The sequence below is a fragment of the Halichoeres trimaculatus genome, unplaced genomic scaffold, assembly GCF_033239565.1.
Source record: "Halichoeres trimaculatus isolate MK-OKI-2021-1 unplaced genomic scaffold, fHalTri1.1 fHalTri1_scaffold_10, whole genome shotgun sequence".
In the NCBI taxonomy this organism is placed as follows: Eukaryota; Metazoa; Chordata; class Actinopteri; order Labriformes; family Labridae; genus Halichoeres; species Halichoeres trimaculatus.
In genome coordinates, this window is record NW_027437187.1 from 34,973,338 (window position 1) to 34,986,642 (window position 13,305).

A 13,305-nucleotide genomic window follows, 5' to 3' on the forward strand; every position below is an offset into this window, starting at 1 on the left:
AAAATAGTAATAAAAGTAATTTGATGTTTTATTTTTCTCTTAAGTGGCCCTGATACTGTGATTCTATTATTAACATAAAGGAAAAAAAGAATCTGTATGTTTATGTATATATGTATATATGTATATATATATATATATATATATATATATATATATATATATATATATATATATATATATATATATATATATATATATATATGTATATATATATATATATATATATATATATATATATATATATATATATATATATATATATATATATATACATATATTGTATTGTATTTTTATTGTTATACTACATACATTTTTCATGACAACATGAATGAAATAAAGACTAACTTAACTAAACAAAACTAATTGATGGGTAATGCATGATTCATTCCAGGGAGGAGAAAAAGAAGAAACACTGTCATTAGCAGTTATTAAAAGCAGTATCTGGGACGTCTTTGGCTCATACTAAGGGAGAGTTAACAGAAAGATGGTTTTTAAAATAGCCAAATAAAACCTGTTCCAGAGGTGACGAACACAGCTGTTAGGTTTTCTCACCTTGAGGCAGTGAGCAGCTGATTGCTACCAGAGTCCAGTTGATTCCTCTTAAATGCATTTTTATCAGGCACAGCTTCACTATCAGGATCAGGATCTGTGTGAACTTGATGGCGATGCAGTTCAGTTTTATGATGTGATGATCAAAAACATGACGGTTTGTCAGGGAAAGCAGGGACAGGGCGGGTTTAGGAGCTGTAAAAAACAAAGATAACAGCAAACAGCACAAACGTTAACATGACCTTTTTGACCTTTACTGCAACCAGTAGCTGTAGGAGAAAAACAAATCCCACAGCTGATATCAGTCATTTGCACAGAATCGAAGGCATGTGATGGTTTGTCATGTGTGTGTTTACTGACACACAGGATGTGATGTAACTGTCACAAGCTGGAGACTGATGGGAAGCCCTGACTGAAGGGAGTGTCGTATTTCACAACATGAGAATGATGCAGCTGCAAAAGTTTCAGGAACATAAATAAAGTTTGGATTGTCAGAAAATAATGAGTCTCAGTCTGATTAACCTGAAGAGTCACAGGTCTTCACGTCTCATGTCTGAAGTTTCTTTCTAACAAACTCTTCACAAATCTTTTCTTCCAGTGTTTTTGCAAAGTGTTGATCTTCATCAGCAAAGGTAAAAACAGTAATCTGACAGAAACAGCACGCTGCCGTCTGCAGCATCGAGTCGTTTTTTTAACAGAAGCTGTGTTCCCAGCTGCGTCGTGTTTGCTCAGCACTGACGCTGTTTCTATTTACAGCAGCAGCCGTGTTGATAGCTCTATCAGAGGCACAGAAACGGTCACAACGTCACTATTGATGAAAGCCGCTGTGGATGAACTGTTTGCTCGATGGTCTGGAGGAAGGCCAGAGGTCAAAGGTCGAGGTTGGGTGCAGAAGAGTGTGTCTGTGTGTGTGTGTTGTCAACTTCAGGAGGGCTGAAAGCAGCCGAAGCTACAAAGAATGAATCTTTATTTATGAGGTAATACCTGAGGGATAGGTGTATGTGGAGGGAAAACACACACTGAAAATAAAAAACACCATTTGTATGAATATTCTGTGCAGATGAATGTGATACACTCGCCTGACAGTGTTTGTAGAGTTTTGAAAGATGTTCACCTTCTGAAAATAAAAAATAACAACAACAAAAAACTTTCAATAATAACAACATGAAACAATCCAAATAACAGGAGAAAGTCGGCCAGCTGATGGTAAAACAGGAGCAGCACTATGAGATTCAGATCTGGAGAAAATCTCAGACATTTCTGCTGCTGCAAAAAGTTCTTAGGGTGGAAAAATTTACAAAAGTTTACATTTCACGCTGGTGGATGGTAAGAAGGCTGTAAGAAGAGTTTCAAAAGGCAAAATGAAGAAATAAGAGCAAGAAATAGAGAGTAGATCACTCAACGACAATGGCTGCCTGACAAAGGACTTCTTCCAGAGAATATAATATAATATAATATAATATAATATAATAGAATAGATTAGAATAGAAGGAATAGAATAGAATAGAATAGAATAGAATAGAATTACTTTATCAATCCCAAACTGGGAAATAGTTGTGTTGACAACAGCAGTTGATGGGGTCAGGAGAAAAATACAAAAATAAAAAAGAATAAAATAAAAGATATAAAGTTACAACAAGATACAAAAATAAAGATTGCAAACATCACAACTAGTTTTAATAAGATAAATTAAATACAACATGAACTTCGTGTAGATATGCTGACTGAAAGTATGAAATGTACCATGTTTAGGTACCTAAATGCATCCTTGTGACTAGGAGGGAGAGGAAGAGTTGGAGATTTTTCATGCTGGACATGAACACAGCATTGCAAGACTATATATGTCGAAGAATACATTTGTTAAAATCTAAATTTTTTTACATCTTATTTTCAAACAAATTGATATTTTTTACCACATAAACACAAAAAGTACTGAAAATTGGTACCGTTAAGTACCGACACCAGTTGCCAGGTACTGGGCATCGGTACCGTATCGTTTCAAATGTATAAGGTACCCATCCCTAATCATCCCAGCTTCAATCATAAGCCAGTCAATCCATAGCTGTCAAAGTTTGTCTTTCAGGCTCATGTCACGACCCTCCTCCTCCTCCTCCCCGAGCACCTCCAGTCTTCATCGCTCAGTTCTCTGCTCCCCTCACCAAATCATCAATTCCAGCCTTCTTGACTCCATCAGGGGATATTCATAACTCATAACGTCATCATAACCCTTATATTTATCATTCAAAACGCTTGATGGGGTCCAACCACCAAACTCTAATTTTGCATTTATTCCAATAAATCTGTTTGTTGCTCTTTCTGGTGTAGAAGTCTCTCCTGATTAAAATAACCTCACTCTCCAGGACCAACCTGCATGTTCCCCTGATTTAAATCCATTCAACCCCAGTTTCATTTCTTAATACTCCCAGTTCTTTCTTTTCCTTCTTTATTTTTGTCATTTTCCTTCTTCTTATTGATTAATGAATTCATTTTTTTTCATTTTCTTTCATTTCAAAACTTAAATTAGCCTCCCAAAGTCAAACCAACACTTCAAGAGATTTGTGAAGTAACATAATGAAAAATAAAAAAATGCAGTGACTATATTTGCCAGTAGGGTTAAAATCAATCACATTGAGAACTTTTGGGGATGGATGAAGAGGAAAGTTAAAAAGAAGAAGAAGAAGAAGAAGAAGAAAGAAATAATTTCAAGTCAGTGGATAATCCTCCAAGAATCCATCTTCACCACTTGGAGCAAAGTTCACACCACAGACTGTCTAATTAATGAACGTAGTCTTCCCGACATCACCCGTCTGTTTCTGAAATGGATTTTTGAAGCAGATCGGCTGTCACGGCCATATAGGAAGTTGGTTGGGCTTTGAGTCTCCATAGTAACAGCTATAGGGTGCCTGTGAGTCATGTGACCTGAGCTGTGCTTTTGATTCGGCAAACTCGTGATCTCAATACCCTCTAGACTGCAGAGTCAGGAAAAAAATCACCCCCGTATAGTGTGTGTCGATAGTGAAATTAGCGGTTCAGACATTTTTTTTGTACCAGGCTTTAAATATGTTTATCTCTGCGATGAAAACGCCTTTTTTTGGCTTGGTGAGTTTGCCACTTCTGGTACTTCCAGGCCAGCTTCACGTGGACACTGGAGAATCAGCAGGTTTTAGCTCTTCAGCATCGTCTCATTGCCACATCAAGCATGAGGAAACAAATTTTTGAAGTGATCAACAAGAACGGTGTAGCTCCTAATTCCTCCTAATTTTCCCCTTGGTCATCATGAAGTGTAAACACTGGTCATATCCACATATCTACATTTGTGTTTCACTGTACAATAATCTGAAAGTAGCTAGCAGTGAACACCAGATAGCATTTCTGCTTGAAAGGCCCATCCCTTACAGATCCCTTCATGCTGTGCGGGCCTGCAGGTCTCGCAGCGAGGCCTCAGGTCATGTTCCATCCACCCACAGCTCCGTGTGTTGGAAAGTGTCTCATGCAATCTCAGCAAAGTGATTTACGAGACCTTTCTGGCACTGAGCTATCCCAAACACACTCATCTTCCCTGAGAGGAGAAACCACACACAGAAAATGACCTTGAGGAAAAACTTTTTATTTTGGCCGTGAAGAACATTTGGTTTGTTAGAGCAACAGATACAAAGAGGATATCAGCAATAAGCGACACTTAGAAAACTCTTTTTGTTGATCTCATGTGGGGTTTATAACTGTTGAAGAGGAACTGCGATGAGCTGAAGTTGATTCTTGCTACAGGCTATGAGTGTAAAGAGAGAAGAGCTGTAACCACGCACCTGTCCTCAGCGATTGCACAACTCTGCTGTGATTTTCTTCTGAATGTAGAAAACCTGAACACAGACGTGTCGGCTGTCAGAGTAGACATTCCATAAGGTACAGCTTCTACTTCAGCTTAATTCTAATGGAAAATGAGGAAGAGCACACACTAAAAACTGCTGGGAAATGTTATACGCATCATGGGTTAATGAATTAGTCATATAGATGTAAAATGACAATAATTATCAGTAACTAAATTTGTAGCCTGTTTTATAAGGGTTTATGTCCGTACTGACAATCTAATGTTTGTAACTGGAATTTCCAAAATGTCTTATTTTCCAGTCATTTCACAGCAACGTCATTTTTGTTGCGATGTAACCATGAGTGAGGAGGGGACACTGTGGTTATGAGACTCCACTGTACAGGGGGCACAGCATGTCTGTGCTCTACAGCACGGACCAGACTGGCTGTCTGTGCTCTACTGCGTGGACCATGTATACAGTGACTCTTATTGTATGTTTTGTGTTAATAAATGAGATGTGTTGGTCAATTTTAAAATGCAGTGTAATGAAGATTACACACCTGATCCATGCAGTGTCGCACAGGCAGCCCATTTCCCCGAGCCCAATACCTTAATGTACAGCAGGGTCTTATATTCGCAGTGTCCCCTCCTAACTCATAGTTAAAAACTCAATGGCAACAAAAAGCACTTTGTCGTAAAGTAACAGTATTTTTCTGCAGAGTTCTTTGCATTGTCACTACATTGAGGAGGTCTGATCATAGAAAATTCAGGAAAAATCTGTCAAATACTAGTATTTTTCTATAGAACTCTTTATGAAAACTTCTGTCAACGTGATTTATTTGCACTTTGTTTGAATTAGGATGTTTTACTTTTATTTAAAGGTTTTTGTTTTGTAGCTGTGGCTGCCCGTCGTTTATGTTTTTATAACCTTTTTTTTTTTTTTTTCGTACAGCGTACTCATAGTATGGATCGGCTGTCTGTGCTCCACAGCACACACCACTTGTCTGTGTTCCACACCGTGAAAAAAAAATCTTATCAAGAGTTTATTTCTTACTTTTCGTAGAAATTGTCCTCTTATACTTTATGCCACATTCACCTGACCAGTCCAGACAAGTGTGTGTGTGAAAAGTTTCTTGAAATTAGAAAAATGTCTTAAAAACAAATAACTTTTCTCTTATCCCACTGGCAGATCTTTTTTACTTTTTACAAGCGCTCAGACCCCATTTTACTCTTTAAAAACCTCAAAATAAGACATTTTTCTGAAATGGTCAAAGAATATGGCTAATATTAAATCTAAAAAGATATTTTTTTTTTCTGAAACTGAGACAAATACCTGTTTAGATTTTAGTTTTTGTAGCGCACTGCATGGACTGGCTGTCAATGTTCTACCTGGCTTTTTAAAATACATTAAAAAATTAAGTTAAATTAGACCAACTGTTAATTTTTGTGTGTAATGTTTAATTTAACCAAGCATTTTGGTAGAAGATGGAACAAATATTTAGTTGAAATAACCCAGAATTGTAATTAATTTGACCCAGCAGTTGGGTTATAAAACAGCCCATATTAGGTTATTTTTAACCCAACGGTTTTTCGTGTGATTCATGACAATCTTTATTTTACACCAGGAGAGTTTCCCTCCAACTTCCTGTAAGCGTAAAGTTTGTCTACCTCATGATACTGTCGGTACTCCTTTAAAGATGTTCAGCATAAATAAAACCTTTATTTGAAGAAAATAAGTTTGATTCACACTGAGCCAGCACTGCAGCTCCTACATCAGCTGGTTTTAATTCCTCAACCTGCTTTTAAAGCATATGCCACGTGTGTTTTGACTCTCCACACAGGCACCTCGTGGACCCTGTTTAATGACCTATCAGGCAGCTGTTCTCATAAAGCTACAGTTAGAAACTAGCTGCTAATGAAAGTGTCACATTCAGTAACTTTAAACGGCTTCTCAGAAGAGAGAAGAAATGTTACAGCACTGGTATCTGCTAGGTGTTCGACCAAGTAGCTCTTTGCTAACATGTTTATCAGAGGAAGAAAAGCAAAAAATCTCTGCAGAGTCGTACTTTAAATTCAGCATCATAAAAGCTCACTGCACATGAAGGCTCAGCTTGTGTTCTCTGATTTTTCTGACTGGAAAAAGCTCAAAACTTTACAACCAACGAGCACCTCCAAGTTAATTCTGCAGGTTCAAAGTTTCAGCCAACCACAGAGCAAAAATTAAAGAAGGGGTATTCTGCTTTCTTATATTTTAAACACACTGCAAAAAACTGAAATCTTATCAAGTGTTTTTGTCTTATTTTGGGTAAAATTGTCTTATTATACTTGGTATGAGCTGTATTCAACTGGTCGGTCCAGAAAAATGTTGTTTTAAGCTATTTGATTTTTATTTTTACTTGTTACAAACAGTTGAGACCTCATTTTTGTTTTTAAATAACTTGAAATAAGACATTTTTTTTCTGGACTGGTCAAGTAAATGTGGCTCATATTTAGTCTAAAAAGACATTTTCTACTTAAAATAAGACAAAAACACTTGATAAGATTTCATTTTTTTAAATGCAGGGCCTCCAGAGGGCTAGCCAATCAGAAGGAAGGAGGTCTGTGGAGTGGGAAACCTTAAAGAGACAGCAACTTAAACAAAGTGTTTCAAAAGCTGAATTAAGGGATTTCCAAACAGCAAAGAGAAGAAAAACAGGGATTTTACTGAGCAGTAAATTATGTGAAGATACCACTAGTGTGAAAAGAAGCACAATAACCCCTCTTTAATGTTACCAAATGTCAGTTTAAAGAAGACCAATAAATTACAAAGCCAACTCTCTGATCATATTCAATCATCTTAAGCTCAAAACAACTTTATAGCTCAGGTCCATATACATATATAAAGCAAATGCCCTTTATTATTATCATTATTATCACCAATGCACTGTGGAATCAGCACAGCTGTTACAGTTAATATTTAAAGCTCAAAAATGTGCAACAGGCTGCATCTTAGCATCTAATAATCATACTGCAGAACTCTGCTATAGTATTTGATTTATTACATTCAACTTCTAACTGGAGGTTTGGCAATATATACAGTTTATATATAAAAAAGCAGAAATCTTACATCTCAGCGAGTCAGCAGTAAAAACAAGCATTAATAATAAACTGATTCTACGTCTTTCAGGCACAAAGGATCGGAATGATAAGAACTCATTTTGGCCACAATCAGCAAATAACTCACACGGTATCAAACCATTCAGCCTGTATAAAGATGTCAGGAACGCACAGATGTGCTGATTTGCAGGTGAAGAGATATCAAGGCTCAAATGGGGGAAAAAATTATCAAAAAGTTGAATTTATCTGACAAATAAAACAGAATATGATTCCTTCACTTTCCCCCAGAATTAGCTCTGCTTTAATTTCTTTCCTCTGCAAACAGTCAAATCCATACCACCACCTCTGAGCTGAACTCCATCCTACATTTCGTCCTCCGTAGGCGCAGTGAGCTAACTGTTTCAGTTCTCGCTGGTCTTCACTTGAACAGAGGACAGGATTTTTCCCATACTGTGGAAGAGCGGCGTCACAAACATGTCCGTCAGACTCCTCCACACCACCTGCACCGACGGTAGGAGCATCAGGAAGCACTGGATCAGCGGCATCACCAACCTGGAAGGAAAAAGGTCAAAGGTCGACTTAGAAGAGCAGCTGAGAGACGAGGAAGCCAGAAATTATCATTGATGGATGTTTACACCTGGAGGTTTTCTTTCTCTGGAGTCTTAAACGACTACAGAGTAATATTTGAATGTTTGGTAAATCCAGGGTTTTTGGTCCAAGTTGCTGCATTACACACTTAAGCAATCAGAGGTCAATGTCTCCTTTTACCCAACAAACTTTTAACCTACAGGGAAAGTCGTCTTTGAAAGGAAAGACTGAGAATCTCAAGAAAAATCTCCCAGACCAGCGGGAAAATACACTAACAGGCCAATCAAGGAACATAAAATCAGTCTGCCATGCACACATACAGTGGAACCAGGAAGCATTCAATCAAAACAAAAGTTTTGTTTTGATTTAAAGGAAGAGTCTGCAGGATTTTTCAAAAAATAAAAAAGTCAACTTCTACAGGATAATCCTGCCCAGTCGTCTCTTTTAAGGCGTCTATACATGTGTGTCAGTGTCTGTGTCTGCCTCAAACCCCCTCCTCTGCCTGGATGTTGATGTTTTGGTTGTTCCAGGACGTTTTTGGGTGGAGAGTAAGTGTGGTTAGCGCTGCCAATCACAGCGTGCCAAGTGCAAAAGTGACTTTCACTGCAAAAAACGGAAATCTTATCAAGTGTTTTTGTCTTATATCAATAAAATGGTTTTATTATACTTGATATGAGCAACGTTCAGTCTATTTTAAGTTATTTTAAGACAAAAATGAGGTCTGAATTGCTTGCATCAAGTAAAAAAAAATAAAAAATGCCAATGGAAGAAGAAAAAATTAACTCAAAAATTTGCTTAAAACTAGAAACAAGTAATTTTTATCTTGTACCATTGGTAGATTTTTTAAAATAACTAGAAATAAGACTGGACTGCTCAGTTGAATGTGGCTTATATTAAGTCTAAAAAGGCATTTTCTACTGAAAAATAACACAAAAACTCTTGACAAGATTTCAGTTATTTCCAGTGTTGCATGTTGATGATAGCATAGGGAAGAAGCTAATCAGAGTAGCTACGATAGCGTAGTATGGAGGAAGAAAAATTACAACCAAAGTGAAACAAAATGCCAACCAGATAAAGCTTTTTCCTAAATTAAGGAGAAGCTTGGCTCAACTTTCACTTGTAGAGCACACAGGGCGAAGAGTGATGTGAGTTAGCTTCCTGCTAACCAGGCACGTGTCAAATACCCGTGATTAGCTTGCGCTAACATGCTAAGTAAGGTGCTCTCTCGAATCTCTCCCACGTAGAAACGTGATGCTACAGGTGGTTGCTAGGCTAGTGAGTGTGTTCACTTAGATTCGATTGGAGGCTGTGGGTGTGGGCTGCTGCTGGCACTGAGCCAAGGAGGAGGAGCCCAGTTTGAATGTTGTGTTTACTAACAAGTAATGAAAATTCCTGCAGACCCTACCTTTAAAAATAAAAATGTGTTCAAGTTTTGATATCTGCTATCTCTTCTGACGTTTAAGCTATGGAGTTGCTGATGCTAATACTTGTTTGTTTTTGCTTTTTTAAACCGTATGTCCCTAGAGAGTTACCGTAGGAGGCTGTAAAGCAGATGTTACAGCTGTGATGTGTGATCATGTGTTCTGTGATGAAGCTAAGTGTGGCTGCTGCTCAGCAATGTACAAAACGTGTTTTTTTATTCTCATCAACTTTACGAGGTTGGGTGAGATTAGGATCCAGACTTTCCTGGTTTGTCACATTTTCCTGAAAGGTTATTTTGAATAATGGTGTGATATTTGTGTGCAGGTTTAAAAAACTGTTTCACATCACTGTTCCTCTCCTGCAGCCTGTGACCTTCACTCTGCACCGTCACCTAAAAATAAAACACTTCGTCGTACACGCTGTGCTCTCCTTTGAAGCAGCACCCCTCTGTGATCTCCTTCCTGACATTCCTCATCTATTGACCAGCTCTGTACCTCCATTGACTTGATTTTCCACCTTGCATTGAAAGGATCATGTGTGATTCCACCTGGGGTTAAAGGTCAGCTCTCATCTCTGTCTGAAGAATGTCACACTCCAGTCTGCAAACAAACGTGTGTAGCTGCTAGAATTCAGCTAGCTGGGAAAGGGCATGGGGCGTTTTTTTTATTTTCCACTACCAGGGGAACATTCCTCCTAACTTTCCACTCCGTGCTTACCTCATTGCTCCAAATATCGTTCCATTAAGTGTTAATGAACAGACTCTGTGAGTTGTGGAACGTATGCATTCATGGCATGATTTGCTCCAGCTCCACCTGGTCTGACTTGCCGCAGGCGCATAACGCCGACATGAACATGACATAACTATCCAAATATAGGTGCAAAAACAAAACTCTGACAAAATGTTTCAAACTTCTTCTGCATGTGACGCAGGCTGTAAAAATAACTTATGTCAATGTTTGCCTAAAGGGGCTGAAAAAGTACGCTGCCAATTAGCAGCAGCCCCTGAGGAAAAGTCAGACACGGCAGTGATCCTGTTCTGTTCACACAGGAATGTGAGCTCCAATGTTTGAGTGATATTATTAAAATAGGATACTGTTACCCCATACGATCCTTCAAATCTCTTTGGATCTTTTTCTGGATGTTGGTTAGCAAAACAGTCTTCATTCCAAGCTCCAACACTGCAAAAAACTGAAATCTTATCAAGTTTTTTTTGTCTTATTTTCAGTAAAAACTGTCACGTTTCACTTAATATGAGCCACATTCAACTGGTCAGTCTAGAAAATGTCTTGTTTTAAGTTATTTAAAGACAAGGAAGATGAAAAAGAAAATCTGCCAATGAAGCCAGAAAAATTACACTGTTAAAAATAATTTGTTGATTCACCTCAACTCACTGAAGTCATCTTGTTGCTTTAACTGAGTTTAGTTAATTCAACATAAATTGCCAAATAATGGAACTAGAAAAAAAGCTGTCTGTGTTCTAAATGGCACAGATCAGCTGTTTATGCTCCATGGAAACAACCAGCTGTCTTGTCTGTCCTAACCCTAACCCATCAACACATCTTATTTATTAGCATAAACATTAAATGCAGTGTAAAAATCCCTGTGTATACTGCTCCACTGCACAGACGCTTGGTCTGTGCACCGGAGCACAGACGCCTGGTCTGTGCAGCAGAGCACAGACATCTCTCCCAGTATAACATCTCAATGTACAGCCAGGTTTCATATCCACTGCGTTTCCTCCTCATAGTTACGAAACACCATCACAACAAAAATTACTTTGATGTCAAACAACGGTCAAGTACTGGCAGCAGGTACCTTACCGTCATTTTACAGTGTATATTTTTACAGTGCTGTATTTTAAAAAGAATCACTGTCAAGTTAACAGACATAGAGCTTTGGCAGATGAGATGATGCAACGTATAATTATGTGTTAACACAACAATTTCAGTGATCTTTTGTCATACTGACTTAAGATATGTTAGGACAACAAATGTGTGAAATCACTTTTTACAGTGTAGATTAATGTCTTAATACAAGTAACTTATTTCTTAGTCCATTGAAAGATTTTTTTTCACTTGGTACAAGAAATTCAGACCTCATTTTTGTCTTTAAATAACTTAAATAAGACATTTTTCTGGACTGCTAATTTGGATGTGGCTCATCTTAAGTCTAAAAAGACATTTTCTACTGAAAATGAGACAAAAACACTGGATAAGATTTCAGTTATTTCCAGTGAACCATCTCTCAAACATGGGGATGACTCTCATTAAGTGTTGTATGAGAACTGTTTGGCCCTGTTCCACATCAGTCAGACTCATTTACCATCACACAAACAGAAAGCTGCAGGTCTAAAGGAGCCTCTTCCTACCAGATGTGGATGCAGCTGAGCACCGCGAACACCACACCGAGGATGAACGCCATGGGCACGGCCAGCAGCGTGCTCAGCAGCCGGTAAAAGATGAACTTGACCAGCTCGAAGGCGGCGTGGCTGCCGATCCACACTCTGTCAAAGCTGTGAGAGGAGAAGGGCTCCGCGATGACATCGTCAAAGCCGACCTGTCAGATCAAACACACACAGGGACAGGCGGTGAGCGCTTACTGTAAGGGTGATGGAGTGACGCGACTTCCAGGTATTCACGCTGCCCTTACAGGCTGATACGTGAAAACAAAGAGGGTACAGTAGTTTGTTACAGTTCATTACACAACCTGAGTACAGTTTACAAGCACAGTATCAGTTTCGGAGAGTGATTCCGCCCTGTGTTCAGACTCTACCTTCAAGTGCGCGTTGATATCGTGTGGATCTCGATCCGGCTCCGCTGTGTAAACTTTCCCTTTCCTCGACAGGATGGGTTCAATCGACCTGTTGAACTCCTCTTCGTCCATAATGATGCTGGTGTCCAGTTTCTCCTTTTCCAGACCCATGTTGAGCGCTCAGACGGAGCAGGGAGAGCGGCTGGTGACGGTGCGCTCTGCTCTGTGCGCCGGACTGCGCGGCACCCCGCCCCGTATGGAAAGCAGCGCAGCGTGGGGCCGAGGAGACACAACAAGCTCAGAGTCACTTCCCCAGAGCAGTGCACGAGCTGTGTGATGACTGAAGCTACTGTGCAGGACCCGGGCCTCCAGTTAGGAACCATGAAGACCCAGGAGCCCTCAGGGTTAAACCATCTGAGCACGCTGGCCCTCTTCAGACATGTGATTAATGCGCATGATCTGACCTGCAGGCTCTCTTTAGATTTTGGGACTAATCCTTTAAAAAAATAGTGAATTTGGTGACAATATTTCCAAAAACACAACTTCTTTTACCTTTAAATTACACAATAGATCCATAACCCCATAAGACCTGCTTAATGTTGATCCATAAATGTCTGCTTTACTATCTGTGAAAACAACACTTATCAACCTGTTGAGTTGATGAACCACCAACTTCCTTTGTGTGTGTGGATTTATCACCCTCTGGCTGTGTCACACTCCGAGCTCAGCCAGCATAGTTAGAATAACTCCTCAGACACCTCAACACCAACAGAGGAGCTTTTTCTCCTCAGGCAGCTGCTCTTTCACATGGAGATGAGTGTGTGTCTGGCCTCAAATGCACTCTGCAACATACATGTTTGTTTACTAAAGAATACAGGTCTGGCATATTTACTTCCAGTGGCGTGCACAGACATTTTGAAGGGCAGGGGTGGACGTAATAAAAAAAATGTAAATACAGCGCTCAACAAGTGTTTTAGTCTTATTACTCAGTAAAAAATGTCTTGTTATACTTGATATGAGCCACATTACACTGGTCAGTCCAGAAAATATCCTGTATGATGCTGATGAAAGTAACAAAAACTGCAATTCCTCAA

General features: G+C 39.0%; 1 protein-coding gene across 1 annotated transcript; it reads right to left on the reverse strand.

Annotated features, from left to right (window-relative positions):
* Positions 1–6,832: 6,832 nt before the first annotated feature.
* On the reverse strand, positions 6,833–12,527 carry cav2 (caveolin 2). Its single transcript, XM_074676830.1, has 3 exons — positions 12,233–12,527; positions 11,829–12,016; positions 6,833–8,002 (listed from the first exon to the last, which is right to left on the reverse strand). The coding sequence occupies exons 1-3, from the start codon at positions 12,380–12,382 to the stop codon at positions 7,852–7,854; spliced, it is 489 nt and encodes a 162-aa protein (XP_074532931.1). The 5' UTR covers positions 12,383–12,527; the 3' UTR covers positions 6,833–7,851.
* Positions 12,528–13,305: the final 778 nt, after the last annotated feature.